Genomic DNA, 22,430 nt, shown 5'->3' on the forward strand with positions numbered 1-22,430 from the left:
AGAAACACCTGAGCGGTCAGCGTCTTCAAGACGATGACGAAGTCAATACAGTGGTGATACAATGGTTAACAAGTCAGGTGGCAGACTTCTATGAGGAGGCTATTCCAAAACTGGTACAACACTATGACAAGTGCCTCAATATCGACGGAAATTATGTAGAAAAGCAGTTTAAGCTACAGGCTTTCATGTAAAAATAAAATTGTTGAGATATCTTAGCACGTCTTTTTCTTTAATTTCAAAACTGTACTTACTTAAAAAACACGCCTCATATACTGACGTGAAACCGGTATCTGCGAATAAAATGATCTTTGTATAGCTACGCAGCATTGGATGCATCTCATCATTCTTGACGTTTTTAGTGTTATAGTTTTTATGATAATTTAAATGGTTATTGAGCTGTGCCAGCTCGTTCGTGTTTGAATTGTCCGTTTTATCATTCCGAACCGGCGGCTTCGAGTTGAGTTTCGTAGAGGGCGCTGGCGGGTCAGGAGGCGCTGCGACGGCCTGGTGGTCTGAGGAGGGGCGGAAGCGGTAGTAGAGTGCCGGGAACGCCGGCGTTTCGACGGAAGCCGTCTGAGGTCCGGGCGGGAAGTGGAGACGTGATCCCGATGCGTCTTGCAGTGAATTTTCCACCATTACCGGGCGCGCGGGTTGGTGCGTATGCCCTTGAGCTTACGATTTTCTCATGGCGACTGAGTTAGTGGGTTTGCCTGGCGGTTATTTCCCTGCCGGCGTCAAACATTTAAGCATGCGAATGTGAGACCTTAGTAGCGTCAGACCGACTCAGATTATTATTTGGAACCAATGGTTTCGTGGAAGTGTCTTCTGATATCATCTAGTTGTGGAAACGGCCTCATTCGCTGTGTAGGCTTATCGTATTCCCTCCCCTCTTGCCATACAAACTTTGTGCTTTGGCGATCATGGATGAAGTTGTTGGTTAATTTCTCCCCATATTTCGGCCTTTTCTCAGGAGCTTTCATGGAATTTTCATGAACCTGTGTTTTCCCCGGTGTTTTCTTTGATCACTGTTACAGACTGTAATGCTCTTTGCAGCTGTTGTGAGTGCGTGAGTGTGGTACCGGCAAATAGAAGCATTAAACGTAGACTCATTTTTAGTGTGTTTCACTGTCACGAGTGAGGCAGCTAAATTGCTTGTTTTGGTGTTATTGGAGACAACATGGGACACTGATGCGGCGCCCCTACGCAGAGCTGCTGTTCGGCTCTGAGAGTTATGTATTTTTATATTATAATCTGTATCTACTCTTTTCTTGAAGGTTGTTATTCGGCCGCAGAGTCGGGCTAACTGCAAAAACTCGAGCTCACCTTGAGTAAATTCTAACGGTTACTTGCTTAAAACTGTACACAGTGTAACTTGTAAATTATAACTGTTCCTTTATTTGTAATGTAAGACCGGCATGTGCCGTGGCGTTAGAACTGTTCAATTGTTTCCTTAAGTGGCTCTTAGTAGAGCCTGGCTGCCTCCAGTAAACGACCACCACGCGGGTTTAATCCAAAAATTAGAAGTGTTGCTCTGCTTATAATATAAGTGTGGCAAGGCCAAAGGCTTTAGAAGTGTTGACTTATTAGTAGAGCCTGGCTTCTTAACTAAACGACTGTACGGCCACTGCGCTGATTTAACCCAAATATTAGAACTGTTGCTCTAATTGTAATTTAAGTGAGGTATTCCCTGAGTCTTTACGAGACTCTACTTGTTTCTGGCTTGATTCTGTTAGTCGACCCCGACTAAAAGTAATAATTGTTTCCATTTGGTCTTGCTGTAATTTTCTATTCAACCCAACGGGCCCAGTACCGACAGCAGCTATAAAGCTTGGTCTCTCTTTTGAAATTTAATCGGCCACTGTGCTGTACCCTCTGTAATATTGTCATTTAAGGTCTATAGCCAACCTTTCGTCAGGGTTTGTGATTTCTCTAACTGTCTCGTTCCATGAAAAAAAAAAGAAAAAGAAAGACCACTTGGATAAACATTTATGACCTTGAAATCACGTAGAATCCGCCATTATTGCTAGATTAGTTTTAAACCTAAATCAGTTTGTGGGTAAATGTTTAGCGGCCCATGGTGTCGTATCTTTTTTAAAAGTTTGTACATTGCTGTTACCTTTTAAACGATTTTTCCATTTTCCTATTTAATCGGCCACCGAGTCGAATTTAAGCTTAAATCTCAGTCTATCATTTTATTGTAATTTTCTGGGGGAACTGTGACTTACTATTGCTTGTAACTGGTCTTAGTAAAAGATTTTATATTTTTTGAGCTGTTATTTTATTTAATTTTTGTAAGGGCCCATGTGGTCGGAAAATTCAATACTTTAAACGGTGCTACTACCAATCGCTTTGAGTACGGAATTACAGTATGTAGATAATTGAATGGACCTAAGCCGATACTTACAAGCTGCAGAGGCTATGTCTACCAAAGAATTTGAATAAATTGCACAGAGTCGGCACCGTTTGAGTTTTGAGTGTTTCTTACTGGTATCAACGACGTCTCTTGGGTATTGGTGTCTTCCCCAGACAGTTGTTTTGTCTTATTCCCAGTCGGCAGTTGTGCTCATGGGTCAGCACATTTAGGTCCAAATCCTAAAAATTGAAAAATGAGATAAGAAGTTGCAGCATTGCTTAGATCCGTTACCTATATTATAAGATCTATTATGTACTCCGAAACGTACCAATCCGTTATATATTTCCCCTTAAGACTTGTGGTTCATGGCGAAGAGTACGAAATCGAGTCTTATTTTGTTTCCAAGAAGTACCAAATCTTGGAAGCCAATCGCTGCCCTTCTTGATAATGACATCACAAACATGGCCGACATTTATTTAAATGACGTTCTACGCTGTAAGGACGTGTGTAACTTTTTCTTTCACTGTAACTTTTAATTAAATTATGGAGCCTGATGGATGAATACTGTGAATCGCCAATAAAAACTGAAAATACATGGACAAGGGTTTGTAGACTGGCAAAACTGAAAGAAAAGTGTCGCGAAACAAACTAAGCAAGCAAAAATGCTAGTGTTAGGCCTCAAATTAACTGTGAATGACAGCGGCTTCTGCAGTACTGCACGTTTATTAGCAACTGAATTTCAGGAGTTCCATAACAGTTTCTATGAGAATGAAGATTCTATTTCACAGAAGGAGTTCATTTCGGCATACACTGATGTAGTTTCACCGGAGACGTGCGGACTCAATCAGGGAAGTGGTAAAGGTGCCAAGAAGACAATGCCTGTAAAATATAAAGCAAATTCTCAGACTGGGGTGATAAATCTATGTTGAGATACATTTCTAAGTGTATTCAACATAGGTAGAGAATGGTTGAAAATGTTGCAAACGCAAAACATGAGACATGTGTTAATGGTCCAGAGAAGAGAGGTGGGTTAAGATTGACAGTTGAATTGATTAGACTTCAAGAAGTGAGTTCTTCCCACATTCAGTTATTCAAATACAGAGAAAAGCATTAGGCGGAGGTGCAGCAGCAGGGAGATAATATCTTCCTGTACACCTGAATATTCGGAAACTGTGAACAACGTGTAACTTCTGAGGTATCTTGTATTACAGGGCAATTTGCTATCTTCTCTCATTTAATATTACTTAAACTTTACTACATTGTTGATTATTGTTCATGTCATATATTTCGGTTGAGAACTGAAAAACAATCTTGTAATGAACTTTACAAGAAAGCATACTCTCATATTCATAATCATGCACTCGTATTTCTGTACTGGCAGTTCTTATGATTCATTGCAACATTTAAATAATTTAGTTCATATGTAAATATTTAATCGTCATAACAGTTTATTTTCTTTTACGGATATTTGTTATCAAATTCAACTTAGGGTTTGAAAGTACGAAACAGGACAGTTGCAGCTAATGCCTGATATACAGTACGCAATTTGAATCAGCTGCATCTACAGAAGGGAAGAGGGAGATAGTTGTTCAATGCATGATTCGTACATTCAGGGCGAAGGCATTTTTCCAGAACCTCAATCAGCTGCCTGAAAATTCATTGACTGTGAATTTTGATCTGATGCAAAATCAACCTCTGCCTATAACTACAATTGGGCAGGCCCATTAATAAGGGCATCTGTGGTACTACATTCCCGGTATTGCGATTGTGGGAAAAGATAAATCTGTTGATGAGAATACACCACACTTCTAGCTGGAGAAAGAGGGAGATAGGGGACTTAATGAAATATGTTCTTGTTTGCGTGACTTTTACTTGTTAATATTCTTTCCTATTTACAATAAGGAGCAAAATGATGCAGTCAGAGTGTTTTGTGACAGTTTTTCATCGCAGAACAAAATATAACTTAAACTTTTCGTGTTCTCAGTAACTGCACATCAAGGCAATTTGCAAGTAGAGTGGTTCTTTCCCGTTAGAGAAAATTCCTAGATGCCTCCAGACAGGGCTTTTGGGCTGGATGTAAAACGTAAAAAAGTTGTATCCTTTTGCAGAAGTATACAACATCCTTTTCAAAGGTACTCAAAAATTGCATGTGTTAGGTGCTGATTTTAACTGGGTCAACTGGCAAGATCTGTCTAAAGTCCGTACGCCGTCTTCAAAACACATAAAGAAAATGGAAGTGAAGAGCATTAGTTTCCAGGCTCGAACACATCTCGTTGGTTTACAACCGTTAACCGTTTTATGAGAAATCACCTCATTGCGATAAAACTCAAAGAAAAACAGTAAAATATGAGAATATTATGGCAAGGATTCGAAACTTAATTCTAAAAAGCCATGTACAGCCTGCAATAAAGATATGTGGACACGGGATATTCAGCAGAAGATGTGTCCTTTTATAAAAAAAGCACTGGTGAATATAACAGTACAGAATCTTCCAGTGAGGTTAGTGACAAATCTGTAGCGAAAGGATGCTCTTTAATTTGCGTAGGAACGAAGTCATGCACCACACATCCAGGAAGAGGATACTGTGATCGTGTCAGTCTCTTTACGAATGATAGCTGTTCGTAGTTTGCCTCCTTGTGACATGTAGGCTTTGTTGTACAGTAGGTCTTCAATATTGTTGTGGATGGCGATAGCAGTACTGCAGAAAGTTTCAGGGAATGCCATTTAGTTCATTGTTCAGGTTGTGTGAAAATGATAATAATGAGTAACATATTTAATGAAATAAAATTGTTCTCATTAATTTTCTCTGTAATATTTCTAAATCTTTCAGTTATTAATAGTTCAAAATAAGTCAGGAAGAGTGTAAACTGCCGTACAAAACACTGCAGATGAAACAAGTAACTACATTTTGTGCTTATAGTGGTATAATTTAACTCCAAAATAACAGTTATCAAATTTAACCCAGTTTTCTGCCAAAAGGTACCAGATACATTTGTTTTTACGCAATAACAACTAAACAAATAAAAAACTAACAGCGATACTTGGCGTAATGCGTCTCAATAACAGAGCTATGAAACGTATTCTGATGCTACACTGGTTGTAAAATGTTTTTTTGTCTCTCCTGTTAAATTAGATTTTATAGCTTTGGTACCTTTTGGAAATGAGCTTCTCAAATCCAGTAGTGTGAACCAAGTACTGTTAGGCGGTCTTGTCTCTCAGCGACTATATCCCTTTTATGAACTTCAATTTTAAATGTTGTTGTGCTATACAAATTATCTTTGATTTCTGATTTTTTGAGATGGTATTCATCGTGCACTGTTTGCTGTTCACCACTAGGAGAAGCGCCATGTATCCTCGCTGCGTGTGGGAGCGAAACTGCACCGCTGTTTGGCATACTGATTACTCAGTTTTCAATACTCGCATGAGAGAATGGTTTCGTTACAAAACCTAAATTAACTAAATTAGACCCTATACTATTCACTTACCTCCTCCGTCTCAAACACGTTGTTCTCCTACCTCATCAGCTAGCCAAGTGATCGCTACTGCCGCTTGAATCTGTCCTCAGTTTCCTGAGAAAGGCTGTAGGAACTGGTCAATCAGGGGATTCTGTTTTCCCCAAGAAGCTATCTTACTTCTTTAATTATTATGGTTTTCGAATGGTTCAAATGGTTCTGAGCACTACGGGACTTAGAACTACTTAAACCTAACTAACCTAAGGACATCACACAACACCCAGTCATCACGAGGCTATGGTTTTCACGATTGAGTGTAGATATTTGCTGTAACTTCAACATCCAGCTGCATTACATCTTCCATCTATGTCTTTTATCCGTTTAGTTATTCACAGCTTTAGTTTTGGTCACAAAGAAATAAATTGGTATATGCTGTTTCCCATTTTTTAATAACATTTTTAGTGCCAGGAAATCTAATCCCCATTTCGGTACAGTTATGAATATGGATGCGATGCCGGTCGCACCCCTCATCTTTTGCTTTTTGGTGTGAAACGCACCGAAAGCCTTCTCCAACCTGACAGGTTAAGGCCCCCAATGCATTGAATACACCTTATTTTATCCCGTTATTCCGTGGTAGCCAGAGTACACAATTCAATGTATGAGTGGTGTGCACCTCGTAGCTCGCAAACAGATGTCCTTCGTGATTTCTGTGGATGAATGACTTTTGAGGGTATAAGTGCAACGTAGTGGAATACTGCAACCAGACTGGTTTGTATTTATTTGAAACCGTAATCAACATGTGCCTAAAACCCTATTAAGGGATGCGTCAAAAGCTTATGACCACTAACGCTACCTCTATTTACGAAAAAATTCGGATTTGCTAATCAGGTAATGGTGGAAATAAGCGTTAGGGAGTGAATATCTCTTTTTGCTAAATTTATCTTCCTTTACAACATGCACGCATCAAATTGATAATGGTGAGCAGAACTTCAATATGTCTACTGAAATATGTCATTCCATCAAATAAAACATTCAGTATTTGTTTGCTTTATTATTTATGTCTTTTCGGTTCGATAAATAACATATACAAATGTTTACCCAATTTTTTACTGACCTGCATATAATGTGGCTAATATCCAAAAAAGTGGTACATGAATTATATGTTGGAGATTAATCTAAATTGTTGCGAAAGAAATTTTGAATCTCGTGAGTGCTCGGAAACTTAGAACAGAAGCGCTGTGCAACATCCATTGCTTTAAAAGTGCACTACTGGCCATTAAAATTGCTACACCAACAATAAATGCAGATGATAAACGGGTATTCATTGGACAAATAAATTATACTAGAACTGATGTGTGATTACATTTTCACGCAATTTGAATGCATAGATCCTGAGAAATCAATACCCAGAACAACCACCTCTGGCCGCAATAACGGCCTTGATACGCCTGGGCATTGAGTAAAACTGAGCTTGGATGGCGTGTACAGGTACAGCTGCCCATGCAGCTTCAACAAGATTCCACAGTTCATCAAGAATAGTGACTGGCGTATTGTGACGAGCCAGTTGCTCGGCCACCATTGACCATACGTTTCCAATTGGTGAGAGATCTGGAGAATGTGCTGACCAGGGCAGCAGTCGAACATTTTCTGTATCCAGAAAGGCCCGTACAGGACCTGCAACATGCGGTCGTGCATTATCCTGCCGAAATGTAGGGTTTCGCAGGGATCGAATTAAGGGTGGAGCCACGGGTCGTAACACATCTGAAATGTAACGTCCACTGTTCAAAGTGCCGTCAGTGTGAACAAGAGGTGACCGAGAGCTGTAACCAATGGCACCCCATACCATCACGCCGGGTGATACGCCAGTATGGCGATGACGAATACACGCTTCCAATGTGCGCTCACCGCGATGTCGCCAAACACGGATGCGACCATCATGATGCTGTAAACAGAACCTGGATTCATCCGAAAAAATGACGTTTTGTCATTCGTGCACCCAGGTTCGTCGTTCAGTACACCACCGCAGGCGCTCCTGTCTATGATGCAGCATCAAGGGTAACCGCAGCCATGGTCTCCGAGCTGATAGTCCATGCTGCTGCAAACGTCGTCGAACTGTTCGTGCAGATGGTTGTTGTGTTGCAAACGTCCCCATCTGTTGACTCAGGGATCTAGATGTGGCTGCACGATCCGTTACAGCCATGTGGATAAGGTGCCTGTCATCTCGACTGCTAGTGATACGAGGCCATATGGATCCAGCACGGCGTTCCGTATTACCCTCCTGAACCCAGCGATTCCATATTCTGCTAGCAGTCATTGGATCTCGACCAACGCGAGCACTAATGTCACCATACGATAAACTGCAATCGCGATAGGCTACAATCCGACCTTTATCAAAGCGGAAACGTGATGGCACGAATTTCTCCTCCTCACACGAGGCATCACAACAACGTTGCACCAGGCAACGCCTGTCAACAACTGTTTGTGTATGAGGAATCGGTTGGAAACTTTCCTCATGCCAGGACGTTGTAGGTGTCGCCACCGGCGCCAACCTTGTGCGAATGCTCTGAAAAGCTAATCATTTGCATATCATAGCATCTTCTTCCTGTCGGTTAAATTTCGCGTCTGTAGCACGTCATCTTCGTGGTGTAGCAATTTTAATGACCAGTAGTTTATTTGTTGGGAAAATCAGAATTATGATAGGGATTTTTCTTTGCTATTCAGTTTTCGAATTCGTTCACCCCCTGGTATGTGTGGCCGTCGCTCAGGTTGATCTGCTGTTAGTGCACGACTTCCCACAGTTTTGATGCTGCTGCCTTGTCTCCGACGCTCGGTCAGAAAGCCGCACAGTCGCGCGCTTCAGTGGATTGTGCTAAGTCTGTTGCGAGCGCTGGCCGCAGCCGTTGCCTGTGGCTAATTGTCTCAAACGCAGCGCATTATACCGAAATCAGCGCCGCAAATTGCGTTATCTCGTCGCTAAAACAACTCTGCTGCCGCCTGTGCTGGATAGCGTGATGTTTACCAGCACCTGCTGAAATTCACTGCTGCGTGAGGGCACCCGCAGACAGCCTTCACACATTTTCCTGACTGGGGGAAAAGGCTTTGGTTTTTGTGATTTTGCAATAAATATTGTCTGTTCACAATGGTCTTGACGATAACTGTACACTACCATGATGTGTTAAAACTGCAGAAATGCGTTGCATCTTTCATTTCTATGTTACTAGAGGATATAGATTCCAATTATGTACCCGTGGTCTATGTGCTGTGTACTTGGTGCAGTGGATATAGTTTGCCGGCACAGTAGCTCAGCGTGTTCGGTTAGAGAGTTGACTTGTCTCTGTAATAAAAAACTGAGTGAAAAGATCAACAACGAACTTCAATGGATTATGTGTACATAGTTCCGCATTGTCAGCGTGTACACAACTTTCCCACTAGAGCGCGCCCCGCTAAGCACAACAGCGTAGGCGTAGCGCTCGTCCATCTCCGCACTACGAGATGGCGCTGCCTTAGAGACGGACCAAATTCTGCTTCTGCCGATCTGCGTATTAATATGTAACGCAGCCTATGAGATTGCTGCTAACATAGAACCTTTTCTCCTTGCAGATCACACTCGTGCAGTGATACATGTACGTGTGAGGTATTATAATGAGTGTACAGACCTTCGATTAGTCAGTCTTCATTTGTCTGCATTTATCTGCACCTGTCTGTAACAGTCTGCATTTGTCTGTACCAGTCTATAGTCAAGTTTCAGTCTGCACCTAATAAGATTTCCATATTCCTGTACATAGCCATGAAGATAAATATATAGACAATTGTCAAGTATCAGAGATATGTGAGAATAAGATTAACGTACCAAGACCAAAGGAACTTCAGATTGTCAATTGTAAATAGTATCCAGAATCAAGTTAAGTAATGTTTATACTTGTTATTATTTTAATAAATGTGTGTGAAAATTAATCAAGTTCTGTTTAAAGTTGGTCACTGTCAATCTGCTACTCTAAGCATGCAAGTGACATTTCTATCGTCTGACCTAACAGCAGAAGATAAACACGAGACGATAAGACCATGAGACATATTTCTGACACTCGCCTACTTCGTTAGAGCGACAAGTCAAATAATCTGATGGTGTGTGTACCGAAAGTCCTACAGTACGCACACCCCAGATGTCATGTGACGTCCACTACGACGAAATACAGCTAACCATAACGAACAACCAGAAACCTGCCACCGCTTAAATTTTAAATTCACTATTACGCATCAGGAAGCTTCAAACTAAAAGAAATAAAAGAAACAGAGAAGTGTTATCTGAATTTCAGTACCTTGTGAGTCACAACAGATCAGTGCTGCGAACAGGTATGACTGATGGTAGCACTGCTGAAAATAAACACTTGCGTTCTGTATGAGGAGAATTTCGCGATCTGGAGGAAAGGCTATGCTGTATTCGTGACACATCAACGTATCCAAAACAAAGCAAGCCAAAAAAGTTAAGTGACTATGATGAGGACGAGACGAGATGACACTTCATTTGAGAACAATAGTAGGTGCTTTTTCCTGACCCCACAAATAATCCTTACTCACAAATGGGGCTTGAACCATTTGAGGGATCTTTATCCGAGTCGTGGAATCTGATACAAAAACCGAAATCTTTCTACGGACTCTTGAGGGAAGAAGTTTTTGCAAGAAAGTGGTTGATGCGTGGTAGTAAAAGGTACCAGTAGTTAAAACAGGCATTTTTGGACGAATTATGTTCGAAGAGCACCTAGGACCAAACGAAACTGAGAATATGAATGACGGAAAAATACAATTACTCAGATTATGGAAATCCGAAATAATTTTTCATAGAAATGATGAGGAGGAATCAGTATCTCAGGCAGGCAAAATTGGTGAGGATATGGCTAACCAAGTTGCCATATAGATTATAATGTAAAATAGTCACAGCCAGACGACCTAGGAAAGACATATGAGAATTCCAGTTTATTCTCCAAGTGCTAACTTACGACAGGGAAAGTGAGATGAGAGTACAGATGCAACAACCAAGAAACATACCTCCCTTCAAATCGCACGTCAGAGGATTCGAGAGGATGGCAGTCACATTAGTAACCAATTCGAAGCAATGGCAGGTGGAACTGAAGTCCCAAGTAGAGAGCTTCAAGAAATAATTACAATAATAGGCAAAACTTATGACAGTTCTTAGAATCATGTCGGTCCTGTAGAAATCATAGAAATGTGGATACCCAGCCCACAGACTAACGTGCAGAACACGACCAATGCAGTAACCTCTGGCAAGTGAATAGAGATATGTGGACCCAGTAAATAATGAATGGCTGCTCGAATCACTATAAAAAAGATTTGAAAAAATACAAGATTTTTATTAGCAGAAGAGAAAGAAGAAGAGGTCGCTGGCTGTTCTGACTCAGATTGGTAATTGGTAGTTTTTAGTTGCCCTATGGTTCAGAAGGGAGGGTAGACACCAGGCGTGATGCAGGTAAAATTCTGAAGCTTTAGTGTATAAGCAAGGAGGAGCAGCGAAATGCAAAAGCAAGACTAGTGTTTCACTAAGCTCTGGCAGTATTGTAACATTGTGATAGAAAAGAGTTGTAATAAGTGTGTCGGATTCGTAGAGAATAGGTTTGTAAGTAAACTGAGAACATGTTTGTGGGCTGATTCTCGTTGAATTCGGGCTACTTTAAGTTTAGTATCTTCTCAGTGATATTCCCCAAGAATGGAAATTGATGCATGGAGAGATAATCCTCATGGTCGGTGACATAAACTGGGCGGTAACCTGACAGAATTTAAAGCGTGATAAGTGTGTGGAAAGAGATGTTTTAGAGAATTAATACAGAAGTTTCAGGCAGAAGGCTGAAGATGGATAACTGAAGGGGGAGCACTTACAGTTGAGTAAGGCTTTATGGAGAATTTGCAGAGAGGTGATAAGAGGAGAACTTTGAACAGAAATAATTTTATGGAACTAATCTCGCAGAAGACATGTTGGATATTTGATATAAGGGGAAAAGAGCACAGTTGGGTTATTGATGGAAGCATCCTACATTGTGAGGCATATCTTCTGCGTCAGCTGAATTTTGTGAGGCCGACTGTTAAGTGGCTACATTACGTCCCCACCATCTCTTTTGAATAAGTACATGATAGCTGCCACCGGGATGTTTAAAATTGCTGAATGGGAGGCAGTTAACTGAGAAAGAGTTGTGTAATGCGTCCTTTTGATGTTTTAGAAAGTAAAATGAGAGAGAGCCATCGGATCCCTCTAACATACGTAAATTTGCTAGCATTTCTTGTCTCTAATGCTTTTCCGTGCCACTAGCCGCTCAGTAGGTTGGGTAATATGTTACATACAGTAAAACCTGTTAATCGTTGATCAAAAGTGCTGCAGTTTGGTGTTACCCATTTTTATCCTTCTTTCATTTAATATATTGCCAATATTACAGAAAAAAGCCTATTCTGTTACAGATTACTGGTAAACTGACTTACCCTTTTGCTGCTGATCAACTACACGTTTCTCTGTTTGCCTTCTGTTCCTAATTTCTCAACTTGTCTTCACACGGAAATACATAATAAGAAACTTCACATAACATGGGGCAGTGCTCAGAGCCATTTGAACCAACCGAATCAAACTGTAACAAACTGCAACATAATTGCCATTTCCATATTCTGTTACAGATAAGTATTAATTTTCAATAGCTGGGGTATTTTAAACATTTTATCATCCACCTGAAGTTAAGACTTCCATATGATACAACACTTCCACTTAAATACAGAAGGCTACTTTGCTGCTAAAAATCACTTGGAGAAGGGAAAATTACAAACAAGTGGAGAAACGTCCTTCTAATACTCCAGCGATCAGCAGGAGAAATGTACTATCAGATGCTACCATCGACTGGAAGGAATTTGCATTGCTACCACTGTTTAATTAGTATCCGCATATAAAAAGCTGCCCCGTATAATAACTTGCCCTGGTCTCGCCTGGAATGTATAATGTCCTAACACAGCTTAGAGATATTCCCGAAGTTAGTGCCACATTTAATGATTCATTCTGTTAAGAACAAATTTATGTGTTTTATCTATCCGAAAATAACGAATCTAGTGACAACGTAATCCGATATTTCGTGAGTTTATATTTTTCTCTCTCCACTATGGAACGGAAATATATATATGCATTTTCTGGAACTCAAGTAACGTATAAGATAATAACGACGAAAGTGATGGTGTCATCTACTGCCGCCTGGTGGGTCACGCGATGCTACCTGATACGATAACATGTTCCTTGTGTCTAGGTGATGGATGGAAATAACTTGAGGTGGTAGCGACACATACACACTACATCTACATATAAGCAAGTGTCGGTTGTTCCTGGTTCTGAGTAAGAAAGAAAACAGGTCCTGCTGAGCTGAAGGAACTAAAAGCACACATAAAGATGGGAGGCCACAGACAGCAGACATGCCAGACACGATCTTGCGCCTAGAACAATATACCAAGTGATCAAAAGTATCCGGACACCTGGCTGAAAATGACATACAAGTTCGTGGCGCCCTACGTCGGTAATGCTGGAATTCAATATGGTGTTAGCCCACCCATAGCCTTGATGGCAGCTTCCACTCCAGGCATATGTTCAGTCTCGTACTGGAAGGTTTCTTGGAGAATGGCAGCTCATTCTACACGGATTGCTGCACTGAGGAGAGGTATCGATGTCGGTCGATGAGGCCTGGCACGAAATCGGTGTTCCAAAACATCCCAACGGTGTTCTATAGGTTTCAGGTCAGGACTCTGTGCAGGCCATTTCATTACAGGGATGTTATTGTTGTGTAACCACGCTGCCACAGGCCTTGCTTTATGAACAGGTGCATCGTGGTGCCGAAAGATGTAATCGCCTTTCCAGAATTGCTCTTCAACAGTGGCAAGCAAGAAGGTGCTTCAAACATCGATGTAGGCCTGTTCTGCGATAGTGTCACACAAAACTAGAGGGGGTGCGTGCCCCCTCCATGAAACACACGACCACACCATACACCACCGCGTCCGAATTTTACTGCTGTCACTACGCACGCTGGCAGATGACATTCACCAGGCATTCGCCATACCCACACCCTGCCATTGGGTAGCGGCATTGTGTACCGTGATTCGTCACTCCACACAACGTTTTTCCACTGTTCAATCGTCCAATGTTTACGCTCCTTTCACCAAGCGAGGCGTCGTTTGGGATTTACCGGCGTGATGTGTGGCTTATGCGCAGCCGCTCGACCATGAAATCAAAGTTTTCTCACCTCCCACCTAACTGTCATAGTACTTGCAATGGATGCTGATGCAGTTTGTAATTCCTGTGTGATGGTCTGGATAGATGTCTGCCCATTACAGATTACAACCCTCTTCAATTGTCGGCGGTCTCTGTCAGTCAACGGACGAGGGCGGCTTGTACGCTTTTGTGCTGTACGTGTCCCTTCACGATTCCACTTCACTATCAGATTTGAAACAGTGGACCTAGGGATGTTTAGGAGTGTGTAAATCTCGCCTACAGACGTATGACTCAAGTGACTCCCAATCACCTGACCACATTAGAAGTCCGTAAGATCCACTGAATGCCCCATTGCGCTCTATCACGATGTCTAATGACTACTGAGATTGCTGATATGGAGTACCTGGCAGTCGGTGGCAGCACAATGCACCCAATATGCAAAACGTCTGTTTCTGGGGTGTTCGGATGCTTTTGACCACATTATATGTTACTGTACATAGAGGTATTCATATTTGTGTAAGAAAACTGAATAATTTTCGGTGAATTCATAGGGTAATGATGTGACAGAAGACTTCAGGATGTCAGTGAATGGTTTTGTTAATTTTACCAGGTGCGCATCATACTCTTGTACCAAATAAAACATCTCTTGGCATCCGAAGTCTGGTAGCCAAAAATTTTTGACAATGGCTTTATGACCCAATTCTTAGTAGCAATGACGTAGTGTTAACACTGAGCTATCAATGAAACCGGTATCAAGCCGCGACTAATGAGATAACAGAGAGTGTATGGGAGAGGGCGCACACGTGTCTCTGTGTGTGTGTGTGAGTGTGTGTGTGTGTGTGTGTGTGTGTGTGTGGCTGGTTCAAATGGCTCTGAGCACTATGGGACTTAACTTCTAAGGTCATTAGTCCCCTAGAACTTACAACTACTTAAACCTAACTAAGCTAAGGACATCACACACATCCATACATCCATGCCCAAGGGAGGATTCGAACCTGCGACCATAGCGGTCGCGCGGTTCCAGAGTGTAGCGCCTAGAACCGCTCAGCCACCCCGGCCAACTTCTGTGTGTGTGTGTGTGTCTGTGTGCGCAGTGCATCGAGGTATACTGTGTGTTTATGTGTAGTTTTGTTAAAATTATCGTACTGCATGTTAAACCAGTACATTAAAAAAATATTAAAAAAAAGAAAACTTTTTCATTTACTGTGATTTGTCTGACAAGTAATAAATTATCTATTGAAGGCTAAACAAGTAACTAACAAAATAAAAGGCTTAGCAAAATAAATAGCACTTTCTACTTTTGCAGAAGTGTCCTACGTGGTGTGATAATGGAGCTGATGACCTGTCTCAGATAGCCTGATGAACCGTTCTGTGTGGTGTGTTGTGTGTTGCAGCGCTGGCTGCCCCTGGTGAAGGCGGCCTCTCAGGTGGGGTATGCTGTCTCGCTGGTTGCGCTGCTCTTTGCGGTGGGGGCGCTGTCCGCCACCAGGTGAGCCAGGGGGAGTGAGGGCAGGGGTCCGGCGTGGCGCGCGTACTCCAACTGGCGCACAGATTCTGTTGTTCACCCGTGAACACTTCAAAATGCTCTAAACGCCGTAACCGGTCATGGACAAAGTGCAACTGGGCTGAAATCCAGTAACAACATTCTATCATTAAAAACAAAAATATGTGTATTATTTCGAGGAGAGAAAGTTTTACAGCTTCTTGGAGTTTTTGAAAAATCATACTTTGCAGCATTCGTATTGTTACCTTAGTAAATAACCAGTTTCAGTCACAGACGGAATATACTCAGGTGTCTATATACCATTGGGTCTGTTAAACTGACGTACGGCGGAGAGAGCGGTGTGGTGACCACATGCCTCTCCAGTGATGGCTGTGGTCTGAAGATTACACGGCGGCCGATCGGTACAGTTGGGCCTTCAACGACGGTTATGGCGGAGTTTTAGGTTCCTACACTACTGGCCATTAAAATTGCTACACAACGAAGATGACGTGCTACAGACGCGAAATTTAAGCGACGGGAAGAAGATGCTGTGATGTGCAAATGATTAGCTTTTCAGAGCATTCACACAAGGTTGGCGCCGGTGGCGACACCTACAACGTGCTGACATGAGGAAAGTTTCCAACCGAATTCTCATACACAAACGGCAGTTGACCGGCGCTGCCTGGTGAACCGTTGTTGTGATGCCTCGTGTAAGGAGGAGAAATGCGTACCATCACGTTTCCGACTTTGATAAAGGTCGGATTGTAGCCTATCGCGATTGCGGTTTATCGTATCGTGACACTGCTGCTCGCGTTGGTCGAGATCCAATGACTGTTAGCATAATTTGGAACCGGTGGTTTCAGGAGGGTAATACGCGACGTCGTGCTGGATCCCAACGACCTCGTATCACTAGCAGTCGAGATGACAGGTACCTTATCTGCATGGCTGTAACGGGTCGTGCAGCCGCGTCTAGATCCCTGAGTCAACAGTTGGGGACGTTTGCAAGACAACAACCATCTGCATGAACAGTTCGACGACGTTTGCAGCAGCATGGACTATCAGCTTGGAGGCGATGGCTGCGGTTACCCTTGACGATGCATCACAGACAGGATCGCCTGCGATGGTGTACTCAGCGACGAACCAGGGTACACGAATGGCAAAACGTCGTTTTTTCGGGTGAATCCAAGTTCTGTTTACAGCATCATGATGGTCGCATCCGTGTTTGGCGACATCGCGGTGAACGCACATTGCAAGCGTGTATTCGTCATCGCCATACTGGCGTATTACCCGCCGTGCCATTGGTTACACGTCTCGGTCACCTCTTGTTCGCATTCAGGGAACTTTGAACGGTGGACGTTACGTTTCAGATGTTTCACGACCCGTGGCTCTACCCTTCATTCGATCCCTGCGAAACCATACATTTCAGCAGGTTAATGCACGACCGCATGTTGCAGGTCCCGTGCGGGCCTTTTTGGATACAGAAAATGTTTGACTGCTGCCCTGGCCAGCATATTCTCCAGATCTCTCACCAATTGAAAACGTCTGGTCAATGGTGGCCGAACAACTGGCTCACCACAATGCGCCAGTCACTACTCTTGAACTGTGGTATCGTGTTGAAGCTGCATGGGCAGCTGTACCTGTACACGCCATCCAAGCTCTGTTTGACTCAATGCCCAGGCGTGTCAATGCCGTTATTACGGCCAGAGGTGATTGTTCTGGATACTCATTTCTCAGGACCTATGCATCCAAAGTGCGTGAAAATATATTTGCCCAATGAATACCCGTTTATCATCTGTATTTCTTCTTGGTGAAGCAATTTTAATGGCCAGTAATGTATCTGTATACCATGAGAAAGACGAAAACGAGGCAGAGTTAGTAATTACAAAATCCTAGAATACCTACAGCACACAGAGACATTGCGGTGAAGAACGTGGCAAGACCGATGTACCATGTGATATTCAGTCTAAAATAAAACGTTCAGGAAGACTCAACATACCATATTCTCAAATCATTACATGACAAAAATTACTTCTTGAATAGCTACTATAAATGTGTAGCATATCTAGTTTTTTTTTAAAGCAAAGTAAATGTTATCACAGAGTCTTCGTAGCAATAACAATGACTGTACATTTAAATGAAACAGTTACCCAAACATTCATAGTGTATATCCAAGAGGTTGTGATTTTTGTAATGTTATACGCCGATGAACAAGTATTGTCTTCAGTTTTCCAACCACTGTGCACCTCTTATTTAATTCAAATGGCATCCTCATGACTGAACATCACATGCCATTTCAGTCTTGCAATGTGCTTCACTGCATTACGTAGTCTGTGCTGAGTGGACTCCAGGTCAAGAATGATAATCAGTACATTACGATCGCTTTTGTAATCTCTAACTTTTCGTGATATTTAGATACATGAGGATGCTGTGTATATTCCTTTTCTAGGTGGTTCTGACGAGAACCTCCTCATTCCTTACTGATCAGTCCATCTATTTTCAACATTCTCTTGTAGCGCCACATCGCAAATGCTTCGATTCCGTTCTGTTCGGCCTTCCACACAGTCCATGTTTCACTACCGTACAATGCCGTGGCCCAAACATACATTCTCAGAAATTTCTTCCTCGAATTAAGGCCTGTATTTCATACCAGTGGATTTCTCTTAACCTGTGCTTCGTTGCTATTTACATCGTACTTGCTCCGTCCGTCTTAGGTTATTTTGCTGCCAAGGTAGCAGAAATCCTTAACTTCAATTAATTCGTGATCACCTGTTACCATGTTAAGTTTCTTGCTGTTCTCATTCCTGCTACTTCTCACTACTTTCGCCTTTCTTCTATTTACTTTCCATCCGTATTCTCTACTCATTAAATTTTGCATTCCAGTCAAAAGTTCGCGTAAATCTTCATCACTTTCAATGGTGATAGCAATGTTATCAGCGAAGCTTATCATTGGTATACTTTCACCTTCAATATTAATCCCAATTTTGAACCTTTCTTTAACTTCCGCCATCGTTTCTTTATGTACAGATGGAACACTAAGAGTGAAAGATTACATCTATGTCTTACAATTTTTTCAATCAGAACACTTCGTTCCTGCTTTCTCACTCTTATTGTTCTCTCTTGCTTCTTGTACATATTCTATGTTACCCACTTTTTCCTATTTTTATCCGTGTTTTTTCGTCAATATTTCGAACATATTGCGAAAATTTTACACTGTCGAAAACTTTTTCCATGTAGACAAATCCTATGAATGTGACTGGATTTGTCTTCACTCCTGCTTTCATCATCAAACGCAACGTCAGAATTGCCTTTCTGGTGCCTTATTTTTCCTAAAACCAAACTAGTCGTCATCTAACAACTCCTAAATTCTCTTTTCCGTTCTTCTGTGCAATATTCTTGTCAGCAACGTGGATGCTTGAGCCCTTAAACTGATTGTGCGATAATTCTCGCACTTGGTCGCTCTTACAGTTTTTGGAATTGTCTGGATGGTATTTCTCCGAAAGTCTGACAGTATATAACCAGTGAAATACGTTCTACATACCAATGTGGATAGTCGTTTTGTTGCCACTTCCCCCTGTGATTCTAGAAATGCTGATGGTATGTTATCTATCCCTTCTGCATTATTTGGTCTTACGTCCTCCAAACTTCTCTTAAATTCTGATTCTAATACTGGATTCTGTATCTCTTCAAAATCGACTCCTTTTTCTTTTCGTACAACGACATGAGACAATTCCTCTTCCTCGTAGAGGCCTTAGATGTACTCTTTCCACCTATCGGTCCGGTCTTCTGCAGTTAACTGTGGAATTCCCGTTGCACTCTTACTGTTATCGCCTTTCTTTTAATTTGAACGAAGGCGATTTTGATTTTTGCAAATGCTGAGTCAGTCTTTCCAACAATTATTTATTGTTCTATTTCTTCACATTTTGCCCGCTGCCATTTCGCCTTATGTCGCTGCATATCCTATTTATTTCATTTCTGTGACTAGTATTGCGGGATATCGATGACATTTTCTGAACATTTTTGTATTTCCTTCTTTCGTCAACTGAAGCTTTTTTTTTTTTTTTTTTTTTTTTTTTTTTGTTACACATGGTTTCACTTCAGTCACCTTCGATGTACCTGTGTTTTTCTTTCCAACTTCTGTGATTATCCTTTTTAGAGATTCCATGTCCTTAACTTAAAATTACACAGTCGCTTCCGGTTTAATTTGCTCAACCCCTGTCTTCAGTGTTAGTAAGCATGATGGAAATAGTTTGCACGAATAATTTAATTCCGATTTAAGACCATTTTAATAAAATGGGATCTTACAAAATAAAATGTATTTACACGTAGTAGAATGAAGACACAATGTCAACAATATTGCGAATCGATCTATGTTAATGTACTGCTTAGAGTAGTTTCGATTGTATCAGTGTTATTAGAAAAGTATTGACTACTATGATAATGTCTCTGAATGTTTCCTGTTGTCTGTCACACATGAATCACTTTTTCTTGTTTTTTCCGATCATCAGTCTTCTGAGTGGTTTATTGCGCTCCGAATTCCTCTCCTGTGCCAACCTCTTAATCTCAGAGCACCATTTGCAACCTACGTCCTCAATTACTTTCTGTATGCATTCCAATCTCTGTCTTTCTCTACAGTTTTTGCCCGCTACAGCTCCCTCTAGTAGCATGTGAGTTATTCCCTGATGTCTTAACAGATGTCCTGCCATCCTGTCCCTTCTCCTTATCACTGTTTTCCACATTCTCCTTTTCTCTCCGTTTCTGCGCAGAACCTCCTCATTCCTTACCTTTATCAGTCCACCTAATTTTTAACATTCACCTGTAGCACCGCATCTCAATTGCTTCGATTCCCTTCTGTTCCTGTTTTCCCACAGTCCATGTTTCACTGCCGGCCAGAGTGACCGAGCGGTTCTAGGCGCTACAGTCTGGAAACGCGCGACCGCTACGGTCGCAGGTTCGAATCCTGCCTCGGGCATGAATGTGTGTGATGTCCTTAGGCTAGTTAGGTTTAAGTAGTTCTAAGTTCTAGGGGACTTATGACCTCAGCAGTTGAGTCCCATAGTGCTCAGAGCCATTTTTAACCATTTTGAACCATGTTTCACTTCCATACAATGTTGTGCTTCAATTTCTTCCTCACATTAAGCGGACTTCGCATTGCCAGGAATTCCCTTCTTACCAGTGCTAGTCTGCTTTTGATGCCCACCCCCCCCCCCCCCCCCCCTCCGCTGCTCCGTCCGTCATTGGTTGTTTTGCTGCCTAGATAGCAGAATTCATTAACTTCATCTACTTCGTGACCATCAGTGCTGATATTAAATCTCTAGCTGTTCTTATTTCTGCTACTTCTCATTACATTCCTCTTTCCGCGATTTACTCTTATTCCATATTCTGTACTCAATAGAGTGTTCATTCCATTTGGCCGATCACGTAATTCTTCTTCAGTTTCAGATGATGATGTTCAGGTGTGTGTGAAATCTTATGGGACTTAACTGCTAAGGTCATCAGTCCCTAAGCTTACATACTACGTAATCTAAATTATCCTAAGGACAAACACACACACCACTGCCAGAGGGAGGACTCGAACATCCGCCGGGACCAGCCACACATCCATGACTGCAGCGCCTGAGACCGCTCGGCTAATCCCGCGTGGCTCTTCACTTTCACTCAGGATCGCTATGTCATCATCGAATCGTATCATTGATATAGTTTCACCTTGAATTTCAATCCCGCTCGGAATCTTTCATATATATCCATTATTGCTTCTTCTATGTACAGACTGAACAGATGGGCGAAAGACTATATCCCTGTCTCTACCCTTTTTATCCGAGCACTTCGTCCTTGGTCGACATTCAATCTTATTAATCCCTCTTGGCTTTTGTACATATAGTATATTACCCGTTCCTTCCTACAGCTTACCCCTACTTTTCTCTTAATGTCGAACGTCTTGTACCATTTTACACTGTCAACGGTTTTTCCAGGTGGACAAATCTTGTGAACATGTCTTGATTTTTCTTTAGTCTTGTTTCCATTATCAACAGCAACGTCAGAATTTCGTCTCTGGTGCCTTAACTTTCTTAAAGCCAAACTGATCGGCATCTAACACATCCACAATTTTGTTTTCCATTCTTGTCAGTAGCTTCGATGCATGAGCTGCTAAGCCGATTGTGCGATAATTCCCGCACTTGTCAGCTCTTGCCCTCTTCGGAATTCTGTTGTTGATGTTTTTCGGAAAGTCAGATGGTATGTCACCAGACTCATACATTCTAAACACCAACGTGAAAAGTCGTTTTGTTGCCACGTCCCTCAATGATTTTAGAAAGTCTAATGGAATGTTATCTACTCCTTCCGTTTTGTCTTATTTGATTTTTAAGTCCTCCAAATCTCTTTTTAAATTCTGATTCTAATACTGGATCCCCTATCTCTTCTAAATAGTCTGCTGTTTCTTCCTCTATCACACCAGACAAATCTTTACCCACACAGAGGCCTTCAATGTAGTCTTTCCCCCTACCAGCTGTTTCTTATATGCTAAGACAGTCTTTCCGGCAATCATTTCTTATTCGATTTCTTCAGATTTTTCATGCAGCCATTTTGTCTTAGCTTCTCGCACTTGCTATTTATTTCCTTCCTCTGCGGCTTGTATTTTTGTATTCCCAAGTTTCCCGGAACATTTTTGTACTTCCTCCTGCAGTAGTTTTTCAATTACCCATTGTTTCTTCGTAGTTACCTTCTTCGTACCTATGTTTTAATTTCCAGTTTCTGTGATTGCTCTTTTTAGAGATGTCCATTCCTCTTCAACTGTACTGCCTATTCAGCTATCCCTCATTGCTGTATCTACAGCCTTAGAGAACTTCAAGTGTATCTCGTCATTCCTTAGTACTTCCGTATCCCACTTCTGTAGGTACTGATTCTTTC

At 41.8% G+C, this 22,430-nt stretch overlaps 1 protein-coding gene across 1 annotated transcript in view; it reads left to right on the forward strand.

Moving 5' to 3' along the window:
• Positions 1-22,430, forward strand: part of LOC124593796 (secretin receptor-like) — a 144,623-nt gene that overhangs the window by 67,342 nt on the left and 54,851 nt on the right. The window contains exons 5-6 of the mRNA XM_047132144.1: positions 4,899-4,949; positions 15,439-15,533. Of these exons, the coding sequence (XP_046988100.1) occupies positions 4,899-4,949; positions 15,439-15,533 (146 nt within the window). The remainder of the gene's footprint in view (positions 1-4,898; positions 4,950-15,438; positions 15,534-22,430) is intronic.

This window comes from Schistocerca americana, chromosome 2, assembly GCF_021461395.2.
Source record: "Schistocerca americana isolate TAMUIC-IGC-003095 chromosome 2, iqSchAmer2.1, whole genome shotgun sequence".
Lineage (NCBI taxonomy): Eukaryota > Metazoa > Arthropoda > Insecta > Orthoptera > Acrididae > Schistocerca > Schistocerca americana.